Source organism: Myotis daubentonii, chromosome 1, assembly GCF_963259705.1.
Source record: "Myotis daubentonii chromosome 1, mMyoDau2.1, whole genome shotgun sequence".
NCBI classification, from domain to species: Eukaryota; Metazoa; Chordata; class Mammalia; order Chiroptera; family Vespertilionidae; genus Myotis; species Myotis daubentonii.
In genome coordinates, this window is record NC_081840.1 from 185,701,698 (window position 1) to 185,715,973 (window position 14,276).

Here is a 14,276-nt window from a genome sequence, read left to right on the forward strand (position 1 = left end):
AGGTCAGTTCCACAGATCTAGGAAGTCTACCTTCCATCTCAGGTGCCTCCCATTGTCTGCTTCTCTGTCTGAGGGCTTTCTTCACATAGAGGTGGATTGCTCTCTCTGTGAGCAGTACATGCCAAAAGTACAGGTGCTTTAACGTCACCCCAGAAATGTCTGTGGATAAAAGCTCCCTTTTGGCACAAATCTTGATGGAACACTTCTAAGGGGGGCTCTACATGGTTCCTCAAATGGATCCCAGTGGGAATCAGCTCAGTTGTCCAAAGCCATAATTCTCTCAGTAATCTACCTTCCTGGAGCTCCTCCCCTTCTCTGTGTCATTTTTCCTACTTTCTTACTTGTGTATTCTAACTAAAGAGTTGCTCCCAAGTCTTCATTTTAAATGAATGAGACTGAGGACACCAGGGTATCTCCTTCTTGGCATCAACATGGGCAAGAACTAATATTAATCATTAACACTAATAATTAAAGCAAAGCAAGTGATATTTTTGAGGGTTGCCACTGCCCCAATGCCTCATTCTGAGATCCATCAGGGAAATAGAACCTCCCTGTGTTTTCATGTAGAATAGTTTGTACAACCATTGGAAGAGCTTAGGAATCAAAGGTCAGGAGAGCTACAGCCAGAAGCAGGTGGTTCTCAGGAACACACATGGAAACCACTGCGAATCTTATCTGCATTCTGTTCAGACATCAGCTTACAAGTGTCCCTAGAGAATAACAGCTTCTGTTTCCTCCCACCTCCCAAATTTTGTGCAGATTCTCATCTGTAAGCAGAAAAGGACAGTAGGGTCCCAGGTATGTGCCCTAAAATGCAGATGGGCATGTAGGAAAGAAGGTGGTCAGGCTAAGGGTATAGCAGATAGTTCAGCACACAGGCACATGCTCTCCAGGATGCCCTGGAGATGCCAGAGCTGACGGCTGGCAGTGCTGGATAAACACTGACAAACTCTTGCTACCCAATAACTTATTTTTTAGTCTCCATGAGGACCACCATATTGACATAATATAACTAAGTAGAGAGGTTGCAGCCAACCAGTTAAATCAAGAGATTTCTGCAACAAGCCTGTGTGAAACTTTTATACCAGTCACCTTGATTTCTCCCATGTCCCTACCTAGGGCTCTCCATTAAGTATTTACAAAACATCTCCTAAATCTTAAGTCTTTTTCATCACCTTATTCCACTGTGGCCACCATCACCACTAATGCCTGCACCCTGCTCCTTCTCCCAGTTCTCTATTTAAGTGAAACTAGGATAATAGTTTAAGTCAAATACTAGTATAAAGAGCTGTTTCTACAAGCTTAACTCAACAGAGCCCACCTGCAATGGGTGGGAAACTGCACCTTTCTATATTTTCTAGAAACTAGATCGTTGCTTCTGACCCACTGAAACCTCTGACGTTTTCTTAGTGTCATCCCCGTGGCATATGCTACCACAGGTCACCATCTCTGTTCACTCCTTTTCTCTTTTTCTGTAGTTTGTCTTACAATTCACTTTCTTTGTTCCCCTCCCATCTCTGGCCTTTCTTTTGGTCCTTGGCTGGCCCCTCTTTCTTCTCATTAGGTTGCTCCTTTCAAGGTGGCACCTAAACTCTTCTATCTTTATTTCTGTGGAGGTTTTTAAGACTTGAGGGAGTAACAGATCACCTTGAGAGTCTGATAAACCTAAAGATCCTCAACTCAGCAACATGCACATGATATGTATGGCATATCATGTTGATTTTAAATTTAATTTTCTCTTTTGGTTTAATTGAGTATACAATCCTGCCCTAGTCTTCCCTGCCATGACAGTCAGCTACCTTCAACCAGGAAGCTAGATTTCTTGCCTTCATCTGTTTCTTTGTGGTCTGGACACCAAGTTGAGAACTATGCACCCTGTCAGAGGCCAGTTAGAGGCTGAGAGGATAGAATCCAATAAAGTATGAGAAGTCAAGTCAGAGGGACAGGATGGTCATTGCTCCCTAGGATCATGCCTGGGCCAGAAAGATGGAACCATAAGGTCACCTGCCTCAGAATTCAGCATCGAAGGCCAGCAGAACACAACAGGTTGGCCAGGAGGCATGCTTCTTGATAACAGTGGGTGCCTGCCAGAACAATCCAAGGGCCCACATGAGGCCTAAGCCCCTTTCCTCATCCCTGCACAGCACCTCAGTGAGAGAAACAGGAAGAAATGGAGACTCTCAGATAGCCTAGGCTTTGTATTCCAAGGGAGCCAGGGAATTTTTGGAAGGGACTCTTAACATTAGTTTAAACCACATTGGACATTTAATTAGTTTCTTTTCACACTTCCTAGCATATAAATATTCGGGCGAGAAAAACTAATTAGTAGTGGACCACATTAATTTATTAAATTTTTTTTCTGCACAACCAATTTGGAGTGTGAGTTGCATTTTTTTACTGAAACATGCACAGATTTGCTTTCCTTTTCAAGGACTTCAGAGCATCTCTGAGGATGAAGATTTCTGCTCTATATTCATACATTTGGAAATAAAATACATTTGTGGTTCCACTTCTTTGCAAAATCTGTATTTTCATCCTGTGTGTAATATATCTATTGCAACCACTAGCAAGACATCTAAACTTAGATGTTCTATGAGCAGCCTGCAACTTAGCGAATGTACAGTGGAACCTATCTTGTCTCCCTAAAGTCAGCTCTCACCTCACCTTGCTCTTGCTGTCATGACAACAGCATTTCTGTGTCCCAGGCTTTCTTGCTCACAAATCAAAGGTACGTTTATTTCCTCCATTTCTCGTTTATTCACAATAGTACTGGCTATTCACTCTTTGAAGTGGATCTAGTCTTATTCCTTATTTCTCCATTCCCCCTTTTTCATTATTGCACATCAAGGTATTACTAATCAGGATACAAGCTTTTCCTCATGACCTCATCCGTGGCCCATTAGTCCATCACCAGTACTCTTTTTAAAAATTTTATTTTATTAAAAAAAACTTTATTGTTGGACCATTGCCCGTACTCTTCACGATTCTTTTTAAAGGTGTCATCTCATTGTGTCTTTCCCCTGCTCAAGGCTCTTCTTTTCTTGACCTGGACTTTTCTTGAACTCCAGTTTTACATTCCTAATTGCTTGCTGAACCATCTACATAAGGAGATTGAGATTTGATTAAAAAAATAGATTTCAGGGAACAGTGAGGGACAGGGTACCTAAAGGGAGAATGGTGTGAGGGAGAAAGTAGAGAGGGAAATAGTTAGGGCTTGGGAATCCCACTGAAGGCCTGGGATGACCCTGATTAGGTTCAAATTTCTCCCTCCTTGTTCTTAACTTAAACAATTTAGAAACAATCCCCAAAATCTTTCCAGAGATGAAATGGGTACACTATAGATGTGTCTAGTAAAAATTCACTTTTAGGAAAAGTAAGGGAGTCAGCATCTGAACCAGGAAGTGATGACTAAACTTTATCACCTGGTCACACACCAATGGGCCACCTATTCAAGGTGAGCTACTGAATTACTAGGAACATCTCCATACAGACAGTGGCCCAGCAGGGAAAAGGTTGGTGTGACATCAGTTTGGACCTGGGAATATCTTCTGGCAAATACTTGCCTATCATGTCCCACTCATTCTTCCAGGCCACTTCTGAGAAATCCTCCCTAATCCCTTCAATCCCTAGTCCATACTGTCAAGGTATTATTTGTACAGGAAAATGCTCATCTTTACTAAAGAACAAAATTCTTGAGGACATGAACTAAGTCTAGTTCATTCTTTTATTCTGAGTTCTTGGCACTATGCTATGCATTTAGTAAATGCTAAATATACATTTGATAGATGTATAAATGTATGAAGCTTTTTATTATAGCTATTGTGTATATGTCTTTTCTTTTACTTGAAAACACTCACTGTCTCCGTTTTTTCTCTCCCCCTCCTTGTACTTTGAACACTTTTGTGTGTGTGTGCTCATTGTCAGCTTTTGGAAATATTTAATCAGTTGAATTAGAATCTGAAGGTATTTTGCAAGAATGTGTTTTATTTCAAGCATGTACCTGATGTCACATAAGGTGATGATACTACCATGAAAAAACGATGCTGCTTCTGCAGTGTAATTTTCAATGGATTAGAAAGGTTTAACATTGATATTTCTCCTATGATTAAAAAAATACTATTTCTTAGTTATTGTGAAGGTAAGCATCTGCCTAGTCCATTCCTGAATGGTGACGGATTCTAGAATAGTGAGATTTACTTTAATGACGTTCTGTGGAATTCAAGAGACTCAAGCAATGTGTAGTTAATTTTGCTCATCAGAAAAATATTTTTTTAAATGACATCAATTTGTATAAAACTTCAGAAACACCCAAACTGTTACCTTTTCATATCCTGAGTTTGAAAACTTATTTTGGTTTCACCAAGTAAAATATCCTCTAATAGAGCATTCTATTAAGTTAGTGTGCATGCCACTAGGGCAGTTGGGGGAAATCAAGCCAGCAGGGGACTGGTTAGGAAGCGATCAGGCCGGCAGGCAGAGGCAGTTTGGGGTGATCAGGCAGGCAGGGAGGTGAGTGTTTAGGAGCCAGCAGTTCCAGATTGTGAGAGGGATGTCCAACTGCCGGTTTAGGCCCGATCCTGCAGGCCTAACATCCCCCGCAGTTGGACATTCCCCGAGGGGTCCCAGATTGGAGAGGGTGCAGGCCGGGCTGAGAGACACCCCTCCCCCCTGCATGAATTTTCATGCACTAGGCCTCTAGTAAATAAATAAAAACAATCAAACAAACAAAAAACCCCAACACTAATTAGGTGGTTGCTATGCAATGTTGTTATTTTATTCCTGTTTATTTTATTCCAGTGTTTTAATTTTTAAAATCTTTTAAAGCTTGTCAACTACTTAGCTTTAGTAATCATTTATTTAGCCAATTGGTTGAGTCCAAAACAACGCATTTCTGTTTCTTTCCATTTGGAAAGTGTATAATTTTAGTGCACTTTTATTTCAAAGTCTGAGATAGCAACGTTAAGAAGCAGATGACAATGATTTTCTAGTAATTTGATGTGTCAGGGTACTTAAGCTTCCTGAACCTTAGGTTTATCAACCAGTAAGTGGATAAAATAATTCTTACTGTGCAAGCTCACCATCAATAACAAATATGAGAGGTTATTCCTAATTTCTGGCCTAAGCTACTCTTAATACAATGAATAATTTTGAGTCTACAAGTAGTAAAGTCCAACTCCACTTCCAAAAATAACTTATCTCAGCATAATTTAAAAATGACTAGGCTTTTATTTACTTTTAATAGCCACATAATAATTGTTCCTTAATTTTCTCATTGGGTACTTTCAAGGGGGGAGTTGGGAAGGGAGCAAGAGAGAATATAGAGAGAAAAATGAGCCAATTTTATAGGGCCTGTCCCTGAGTTGGAATTCTTCATCTCACCATGGCTTATTCAGATAAGAGTAGGAAGACATTCTTTTCACAGGGGTCATCAATCCCTAAAAATACACAGAACTTTCACTGTGTCAATGCAATGACTGAACATAAAAATAAATTCCGTGTTTTTAATAAGACTTATTAGAAAATATCAGTATTATCATCACCATCTTCTTCATCACTCTTATTATTGATCTTACTAATAGTAGCTAACATTAATTGAAATCTTACCTTGAGAGTGCCTCAAATATTACAGGTGCTGGCTAAGCATTTCTTTTTTGGCATTATCTCATCTAATCCACTTAGCCCACACTCTTTATTATTTATTTTCAACCCATTGATGAGAATGGCAGAGGGGTTAAGTGACTTGCCCAGGGCCTCACAGTAAGTGACATACCTGGGATTGATTCCCAGATCTGTTTGAATAAAGGTCCTGTGCTCATGTAGCCTTTGTATTATAATAGTTCAGCAGCCAGTTTCCCATCCCTATGCCATTTATAGAATGATCTGCTGAGTTTGGTTAAGGGTTCAGATACTTTGACATGTAGTTGGAGTTAGGAGGCAGCGGGGTGGCAGTACAGCCCAAGGCTACATTAACATTAGAACTAAAACCAACCAACAAACAAAACATACTGGGTAAGTGACTTTTTTAGAATTGTTAGTTCCAGTTCATGGAGTAAACAATGTTCCTAGGTTGTAAAAAAAAAAGAACATTCTAGAAATAGGTTTATTAAAATTAGTTGATACTTTGCAGTATTTCAAATGGTTTTGCAGAGCAAGTCAGATAATGGTTCTCTCTCATTTCTTACTAAAAATGAGCATATTACAAATTGCCTAGTTTGGATAATAGAAATATTTTATATTGTGCATACATCCTATAAGAATAATTATATGTGTCACAAAAAGCAATTTTAAGGAGTTCTGTGTTGAAGAATTTTGTTTGACTTATTTTAAGTAAACTGAAGAAGAATGAAAAAAACACCTCTTAAAGTACTTTGGTCACACCTTTATTTTTTTGTAACTTAAACTTGTGTAAGAATAATAATACATGAAAGAAAAAGTCTTTAAAAACACATTTGATTAACATTTCTTTTATAATACAAGTACTGACTATAATGATAAATTACACATACCTATATACCCACATTTTAATTTTTCAATAGCAGAAACATTCCTAACAATTTATCTCTTGAGTATAATTACTGAAGTTGTTTTTGGAGCCATATAGTTTATTTAGTTTCTGAATATGGAATTTCAGGCTGCTTCAAACATCAATGGCTGACAGGTCCTTGGGAAGAAGGAGTTCGCAGAAGTGCCAACTAGATATTACTGTAAAATACACATTCCCAGGAGCAGCAGCATTAGCAAACAGGCAGGAATAGACTAATGCATGCTATGTTCCAGCATTATCGCTCAGCTGCCAACGCTGATCACATTGAACAGGTTCTTTTGCAGAAAAATGCTTTGAAGCATGAAGGATTCTTTGAAGAAGAACAGATGCCCAAAGGCATATGCATCAACCCATGCGCATCAACCATAGTACAAAAAACAACAACAAAAACACCCTAAATTATAAACCAAGATTTTTACACCGAAGACATAGTTATAATTTCTTGCCCTTGAGAACCATTATTAAAATATGTAAGTTATTTTGGGTCAAGGAAAATCTGCTGATCCCTCCATATACTGACTTCTGTGAGTGCCCAGCTTGAGTTCTATTCTCCAAGACAGTGGGACAGATTAAAAGTCTGATGACAAAGTCCGCTGGGTAATATACCGTCTTGGATAAGCCTTGTTTAAATTCCATTCTATGAAATATTATACCCACTAGAATATGAGCTCTATGAGGTGACAGATTTTTTTAAAGCATTTTGTTCATTGATATAGCCCCAGCACCTATGGTACTTGGCACTTAGTAGGTACAAAATAAATATTTTTAATAAATTCATAACAAAATGCAAGCAGAAAATACTAAAATAAAGATCATGTTAAGGCAATAGTTTGGTCTTAAAGCCATGGGCACTGAAATATGTACTGAACATCTTTCACTGAATTTTGCCCCAACCAGGGCCTTAGCCAAGCAGCAAACTATCTGACCCAGAACATTTTACTCCACACTCTATGTCACTTGCTTATATCATAAGCAATGATATAAAGTGGAAAATGTGAAAGGCCCAAATAATTTACTTTAAGAAAGAAATATGAAGCTCTCTCCCATCACAGCTCATCACTTAATAATGTAACGTCATAGGAACCAGGAACATCTCACCTCACAACTCACAGGCCTGTATACTTTACCCCATCATGCCTGGGGTATTCTGGAACAAGGTATGAAACCTTGCTTCCTTCAATTTTTTTATTCCCTTGAAACAACATCTGTTGGTCCTTCCACTGCTAGAATTTAAGAGAGATTCTGAGGAATTTGACAAGGATCCAAGAAATATCTGCCCTTACCCAGAAACTGGGGAGAGACCTTTATCTCCCGGAGCCAGCCCAGTTCAGATGTAATCGCCTTCAGGAGCCTTCACTGACTCCTTCCAAGCTGCCTTAATCATTCTCCTCTCTGATCCCATAATACCTTCCACCTCTTTTTTTTCTATGCTTTTATCTTTATTGCTGAAAGTATTATAGAGGTCCCTCCTTTCCCCCCTCACTGACCCCCTCCACCTGCTCCTGCCTCCTCCCCAGGCCTTCAGCCCCTTTAAGAGAACCAAATTGAATGGAGATGATCAGTGAGTAGCTGTTCCTCCCACTAAACTGTAAGCTTCCTAAGGGGTCGTGTCATTTCTCCTTAGCATTTGTTATCATGGGGAGCACAGTGCCTAGGATATAGTAGGTGCCCAGTCAATGTTTGCTGAGCTCCCTGCTCCCTCTCTATGTTCTGCAATTATCATCTTGAATGCTGTGGGTGAAAGTAGAATATTGTTGCTAGAAATGTTCCTCTAATACAATTGAAAGCACTATGTGAAAACCATAATTTGATATCCTGTTTGATAGAGGATGTTATTTCTGCTTTAAGAAACTATTGTCCACAGCCCCATGATGCACTAAAATTAGGATCTCTGTTCCAGGTTACAGAAACCCAAATAGCAAGTCAAATGAGGAATTTATTATAAAGAAAACATGTCTCTTAGAGGCCACAGGCAGGAACAGGATGAGGCTAAACTTTGGGAATACATGTCCTGGGGACTCAGACTCTCAGGAAAGTTGAATCTTATATCTCTGGTCTCTCTAATCAGCTTCCTTTGCTTTTCTGATCCACATGAGGAAAAAAATGACTGCCCATAGCTTCGAAATGGGAATGACTCCAACTGGCCCAACTTCATTAAGTATTCCCCTTCGACCAGCCAAATGCTGGAAGTGGGGTCAAAAATATGGGCAGGTTGTTGGGCAAAAAATCCCATAGGTATGTCCACCACACTTCCAAGTTCTTAGATTCTAAGGAAAACATCTGGTCAGAATGGACTATCTCAAATTTAATAATGGTAGTCCTTATAAAATATAAAGTTTTTCAAAGCATAATATTCAAATGTATTTCTCTTAGTAATACATGGTACCAATAGAAAATTCCTGCGTATATATGTGTTTTCTTTGTTTTAAAAATAAATTAATTTTATTATTTGATAATATTGACAATTTATATCCAAGTTCATTTAATATATGCAAAACAATTATAAATACATTTTGAAAAGATACGAAAATCCTCAGTTCTTTCTTGACATCAGACCTACTAATTTTCAAAAGACACCATGAACATCTTAGGGTCAAAACAAAATCCCCCAGTCTGAATTGTCTTGAGAGATTCCTTTGGTCAACCAACATCAGTTCAGGAAAGAAGAAACATTTACCCCTTCTTTTTTGTTTTAAATGCTCAAACAAGCATTGTTTCAAGTGTTCTCAGTATCAAAGAAGACTGAGAAAGAGAAAGGGCATGAACTGAGTCCAGAAGACTTGAAAAGAAAACATATACAACATAAATCAGCTGTATATAATCCTGTTGTAAGAATGTTTAAGTCAGGAGAAAAAAATAGAATTAGAAACATCAGTTGTTGACTTAGCTCTCATTGATATTTGAGCAAAGTCTATATTACACAGAGGCACAGCCTCAGTCTCTCCCCAAACACAATGTGTAATAGAAAGTGATATACAGCTTCACCTTTTCTCCCAATTCTCCACTTCACTTTATGCATGGCATCTACCCTGTGAATAAAATTTACAAAGATTCTGTAAAAGGAGCTGCTGGGATGACAGGTGCAACAGCCAAAGTGCAGCAATTTGGGGACATCCTCCATCTGTTTTTATAAAAGATCTAGCCTGTCAGTGTTGAAAGTTCCATATTCTATGGAATGTTGGTTACATGTAGATTTTGCTTCTTCAGTTGTAAAGAGTCCTTATTAAATTTACTAGGGAGTTAAAGGAGCATTTGGAAAGATGGTGCCAGGTAATAGTTGTATACATGGGATTTCATTGCAACAACATTCCACTGAGAGCAATCACAGGTACTGCTTATTAGAAGGACAAAAACAAGCATACGGTCACAACCAGATTCTGCCTGGGCTCTGCTATGCTGCCACTGACCATTATCCTGGGGAATAACTAGATCTTCCAGTGCTATTGTTGATACTTCAGTGAACTTAACTGGTGCTTAATGACTGCCAGGCACTTCCTGTCCATAGCTCTACGCATTCTACTAGCTAGGGGGCAAATCTGTTTGCTTTACTAACCTAAAGTTTATTCATGTCTCTAAGCATTTATAAAAGAGCAAAGGAACATAATAAAAGTCAATGCTGCAGAAAGTTTCTGCAGAAAAATAGCCCCAGTATCTCAGAGTCATGACAAAGCACAGTTCAGTAGAAAGTGTTGGGTTATCTAGTGAGTTAGGTTGTACCAACTGTGAGGAGCAAAAATGATGGTTCAGAGCACAAACGTTGAATGGGGTAAATCTTGGTTCCAGTTTAAGCTCCACCAATTCCTAACTCTGAAAATCTGGGTTAGATTATTTAACTTCTTTGGGTCTGTTTCCATATATGGGAAATAAGGATTGTAATAGATATCTCAGAGATTCTTGCAAGTATTCAAGGAAATAACATATTTCAAACTCCCAGCACATGGTAAGTGTTGGATAAGTGGCAGATGCATTATTAAAGCAACATCTAGGACCTAGAGTCCTTCCTAGTTCTTTTTCTTATTTAACTGGTAATCCTGGTGACAAATCCTGGATTAAGTGGAAGTTTAATAATATTCCCTTCTTAACTGGGTACTTTTTCCCAATTATTAAATGATAACAAAATTTATTATTATAATAAAAACAATAGTAAACAACACAAACTGTTACAAACAAAAGTAAATAACATTATTTAAAATTCATTTTGTTAGCTGTTTTCCTGAGACACATTCTGTCCATTTTCAGTTGAGCATGGCATTTTGTAGCTTGCGACCAGCCTAGAGGTACCTTCATAGACTGTAGGAAACAAAAAAGAGCAAGCATTTAAAAGAAAGATGTACTATGAATACCACCTCCCCTATATATATATATATCTAGAACCATAATTTTTGTTTTCAATCCATTAGTGTTATCCTGGTAACACGTTCAGAGAACATTGTAATTTCTTGAGAAGTGTTTACTGTACCCCATTAATCTGGAAGTTTCTGGGAAAGGAAATTCTTTGTGATGCTGGGAGATCTATGGAAATTCACTGTCTCTCTCTTGCTGAAAGTTAACAAGGAAGCACGTGGCCCTGATTGCTACTGACCTTGGAGGAAGTAATCAAGGATGAAGCGACCTCTTTATTATTTTATTTTATTTTATTTTATTTTATTTTATTTTTTAAATGTATTTTATTGATTTTTTTACAGAGAGGAAGGGAGAGGGATAGAGAGTTAGAAACATCGATGAGAGAGAAACATCGATCAGCTGCCTCCTGCACACTCCCTACTGGGGATGCGCCCACAACCGAGGTACATGCCCTTGACCGGAATCAAACCTGGGACCCTTGAGTCCGCAGGCTGACGATCTATCCACTGAGCCAAACCAGTTAGGGCAAAGCCACCTCTTTAGACAGTGAGCAGAAAGAGAGAAATCATGTTTCCCTGCGTGGGAGTCTCTGGATTGCCAGTCATGTGTGCCAAGCACTCCTTCGTTTTAAACCAGCTTGGTTGTGTTTGGCACTATCACAGCCAAACCGACCTGGTGACTGTTGTTTGCCCCCTCAGAGCCCTTCTCTGCCTGCTGTGCCCTCCAGGGGGCTGACTCTAGAGATTGCATCACAAGGTCTCTCTTGCCTTTCTGCTTCTTCTTGGGTTTAGCTAGTGGAAGGCTACTGCTGAAGATCTGAAGGCAGAAGGAGAGAAAGTTTGGGGAGTTTTTCTTCATTTCCTGCCTCCCTCCTTGTTTAGGTTACAGCAGTGGCTATTTCCTTCCACAGCAACAGCTCTTGGCTGGTGGGTCCTCCACCAGCCCACCTCTCAGGGCCAAGAGAACACAACTCCAGCCCTTGTGAGCATGGGAGGGGTACAGCCTCCTGCCATGGTGAGACTCTGGAGCCTCCATGTTCCTGTGAGTTTCCTCAACCCTACCCCCAACCGCCACCCCTACTCAAGTCCCTTCATCAAAATCGTTTTATTGGCTCTAGCTGGTTTGACTCAGTGGATAGAGCATTGGCCTGAGGACTGAAGAGTCCCTAGTTTGATTCTGGTCAAAGGCATGTGCCTGGGTTGTGGGCTCAATCCCCAGTAGGAGGCAGCCAATCAATGATTCTCTCTCATTATTGATGTCTCTATTTCTCTCTCCCTCTCCCTTCCTCTCTGAAATCACTAAAAATATATTTTTAAAAATCTCTTTATTGGACCATCCCAGAGGATTTGTGATTCCTACTGGGAAACTAATTGATACAACATTTAAAGAGCACAGGACAGTGTTTGGCATGTGGTAAATGCTCAATAAATGAAGCTATTAATAGAACATTACTATTGTTATTTCCTCTCAATGTGAGATGTCTCTCCACCTATTCTTTGTGTCCAAAAATGAGGAAGAAAAAAATATAAAATAACTACACAACTATGTAAAATTAGAAAACCGCCCAGCCGGCATGGCTCAGTGGTTGAGCATCCACCTTTGAACCTGGAGACCGTGGTTGAGTTCCGGTCAGGGCACATGCTCGGGTTGTGGGCTTGATCTCTAGTAGGGGACGTGCAGGAGGCAGCCGATCAATGATTCTCTCCAATCATTGATGTTTCTATCTCTCTCCCTTTCCCTTTCTCTCTGCAATCAATAAAAATCTATTTTTAAAAATTAAAAAACCAATTGATCTGGGTACCTTAGAAAAAGTATATGAAAGTCCTCTCCCCATATGCATGTATCTCTGTGATAACATGTGAGAGAAAGATCTGAGAACGTTTTATTTGACTTCAGAGTCTATGAAAAATTCGATTTATTTTTAGATGTTTTTAAACATAATCAAACTCCAATCAATGATTTATTAGATGCAAGTAAAGCCCTATTTTCCCAGATAAATGCCATCTGAATAGTTTCCCATCTACCAAATTTATCACACTCACCATTAAGCAATACTAGTCTCTTGAATATCTTCATTTACAGGAGTTATATCTTTACCAAGATTTGGCATATCTTCTTTCTTTTTCCTTCGAAGGGGACTTGGAAAATGGTGTTAGAAATTAGCATAGGCCTGTTAGTTCACGCGAAGACAAAATTAATCATCAAGAAAGCCGCCTATGATTTTATTTCTACACTTGTTAAGAGTGCATAGGTTCCTTTATTTACCTTAAATATTTGAGGTTTTCTCTTAAATCATCTCTCTCCCTAGGCTCCATTGATCGCTACAATAAGCAACAGTGGGAAAGAGTATGGCTATAGATAGAAAAATATGGCATCTGAGTGTTGATGCAGTTTGGTTAGCACAAGAACATTTTCTAAAACAAGTCATTTTACAAAATAGATGGATACAGCATTATTTAGTGTGTATATAAGATATAATACACATTGGAAACAAATATAAGAAAACCAAGAGCACTTTTGGAATGTTTATTAAGTTGCCAGATACATTAGAAATCTGGACTCTAATCCCATTTTTTTAAAAGTATAACTCAAAATTAATGTGATAAAATAGGCCACTTCTGAGCTCTGTCCAACAAATACTCTGTCCTTTGGGAGCATTATAAAAGCTCCTTTTGCTATAAAGTAGGTAAAATAAAATAAAAAATAGTTTTCAATTTTATAGCTAGAAGGAATCTTACAGATTATCTGGTTTAATCCTTTAATTTTATAGAAAATACAATTAAAGGCTTCAGATGTTATAAGAAAGTTCTTCAAAGTTTCAAAGATACTCAATGGCAGAGCTGGAACAAAAATAAAAGTCACCCTGGAGCTCTGCTTGTGTTTCTCAGCCCTGATGGCTGTGAAGAAAGGGATCATGAGACGCCCTCTTCTGGCCTAGACCGCAGGCCAGAAGTAATTGCAGCAGTTTAGGAGGCTGCACTAGTTTCTCAAGACAGAAAGATAGCACTGGAAGGGAAGACTTTTTAGCATACCACCTGGGAGTTCTAGTCTAACAAAACATTTGATGGGTTTCCAAAAGTAACTATCTTAAGTAATATACCAAGCCACACTCTCTCAGACAAAAGCAAGGTGTTTCTTGAGTGCCAAAGTTGTGGCATATAATGAAAAGTAAAAGAGAAGAACAAGAGTGTAATTATCTTTCACAAATTAAATTTATTATTTTGATGTGGGGAAAAAATGTTTTGTTCATTTACACTGAGTGGCCAGATTATTATGACCACCCCATCAGTACTTCATTGACACTTCCAAAAAACTGAATATTGAAAACTTCCTAAGCAAATACTCTCAAGGTTTTATTATTATTATTATTATTATTATTATTATTATT

General features: G+C 38.7%; 1 protein-coding gene across 1 annotated transcript in view; it reads right to left on the bottom strand.

Annotated features, from left to right (window-relative positions):
• Positions 1-6,358: 6,358 nt before the first annotated feature.
• The window catches only part of BTC (betacellulin), a 51,791-nt gene continuing 43,873 nt past the window's right edge, over positions 6,359-14,276 (bottom strand). The window contains exons 5-6 of the mRNA XM_059668512.1: positions 12,931-13,026; positions 6,359-10,834 (exon numbers count right to left, since the gene is read on the bottom strand). Coding sequence (XP_059524495.1) covers positions 12,933-13,026 — 94 coding nt within the window. The 3' untranslated portion in view covers positions 6,359-10,834; positions 12,931-12,932. The remainder of the gene's footprint in view (positions 10,835-12,930; positions 13,027-14,276) is intronic.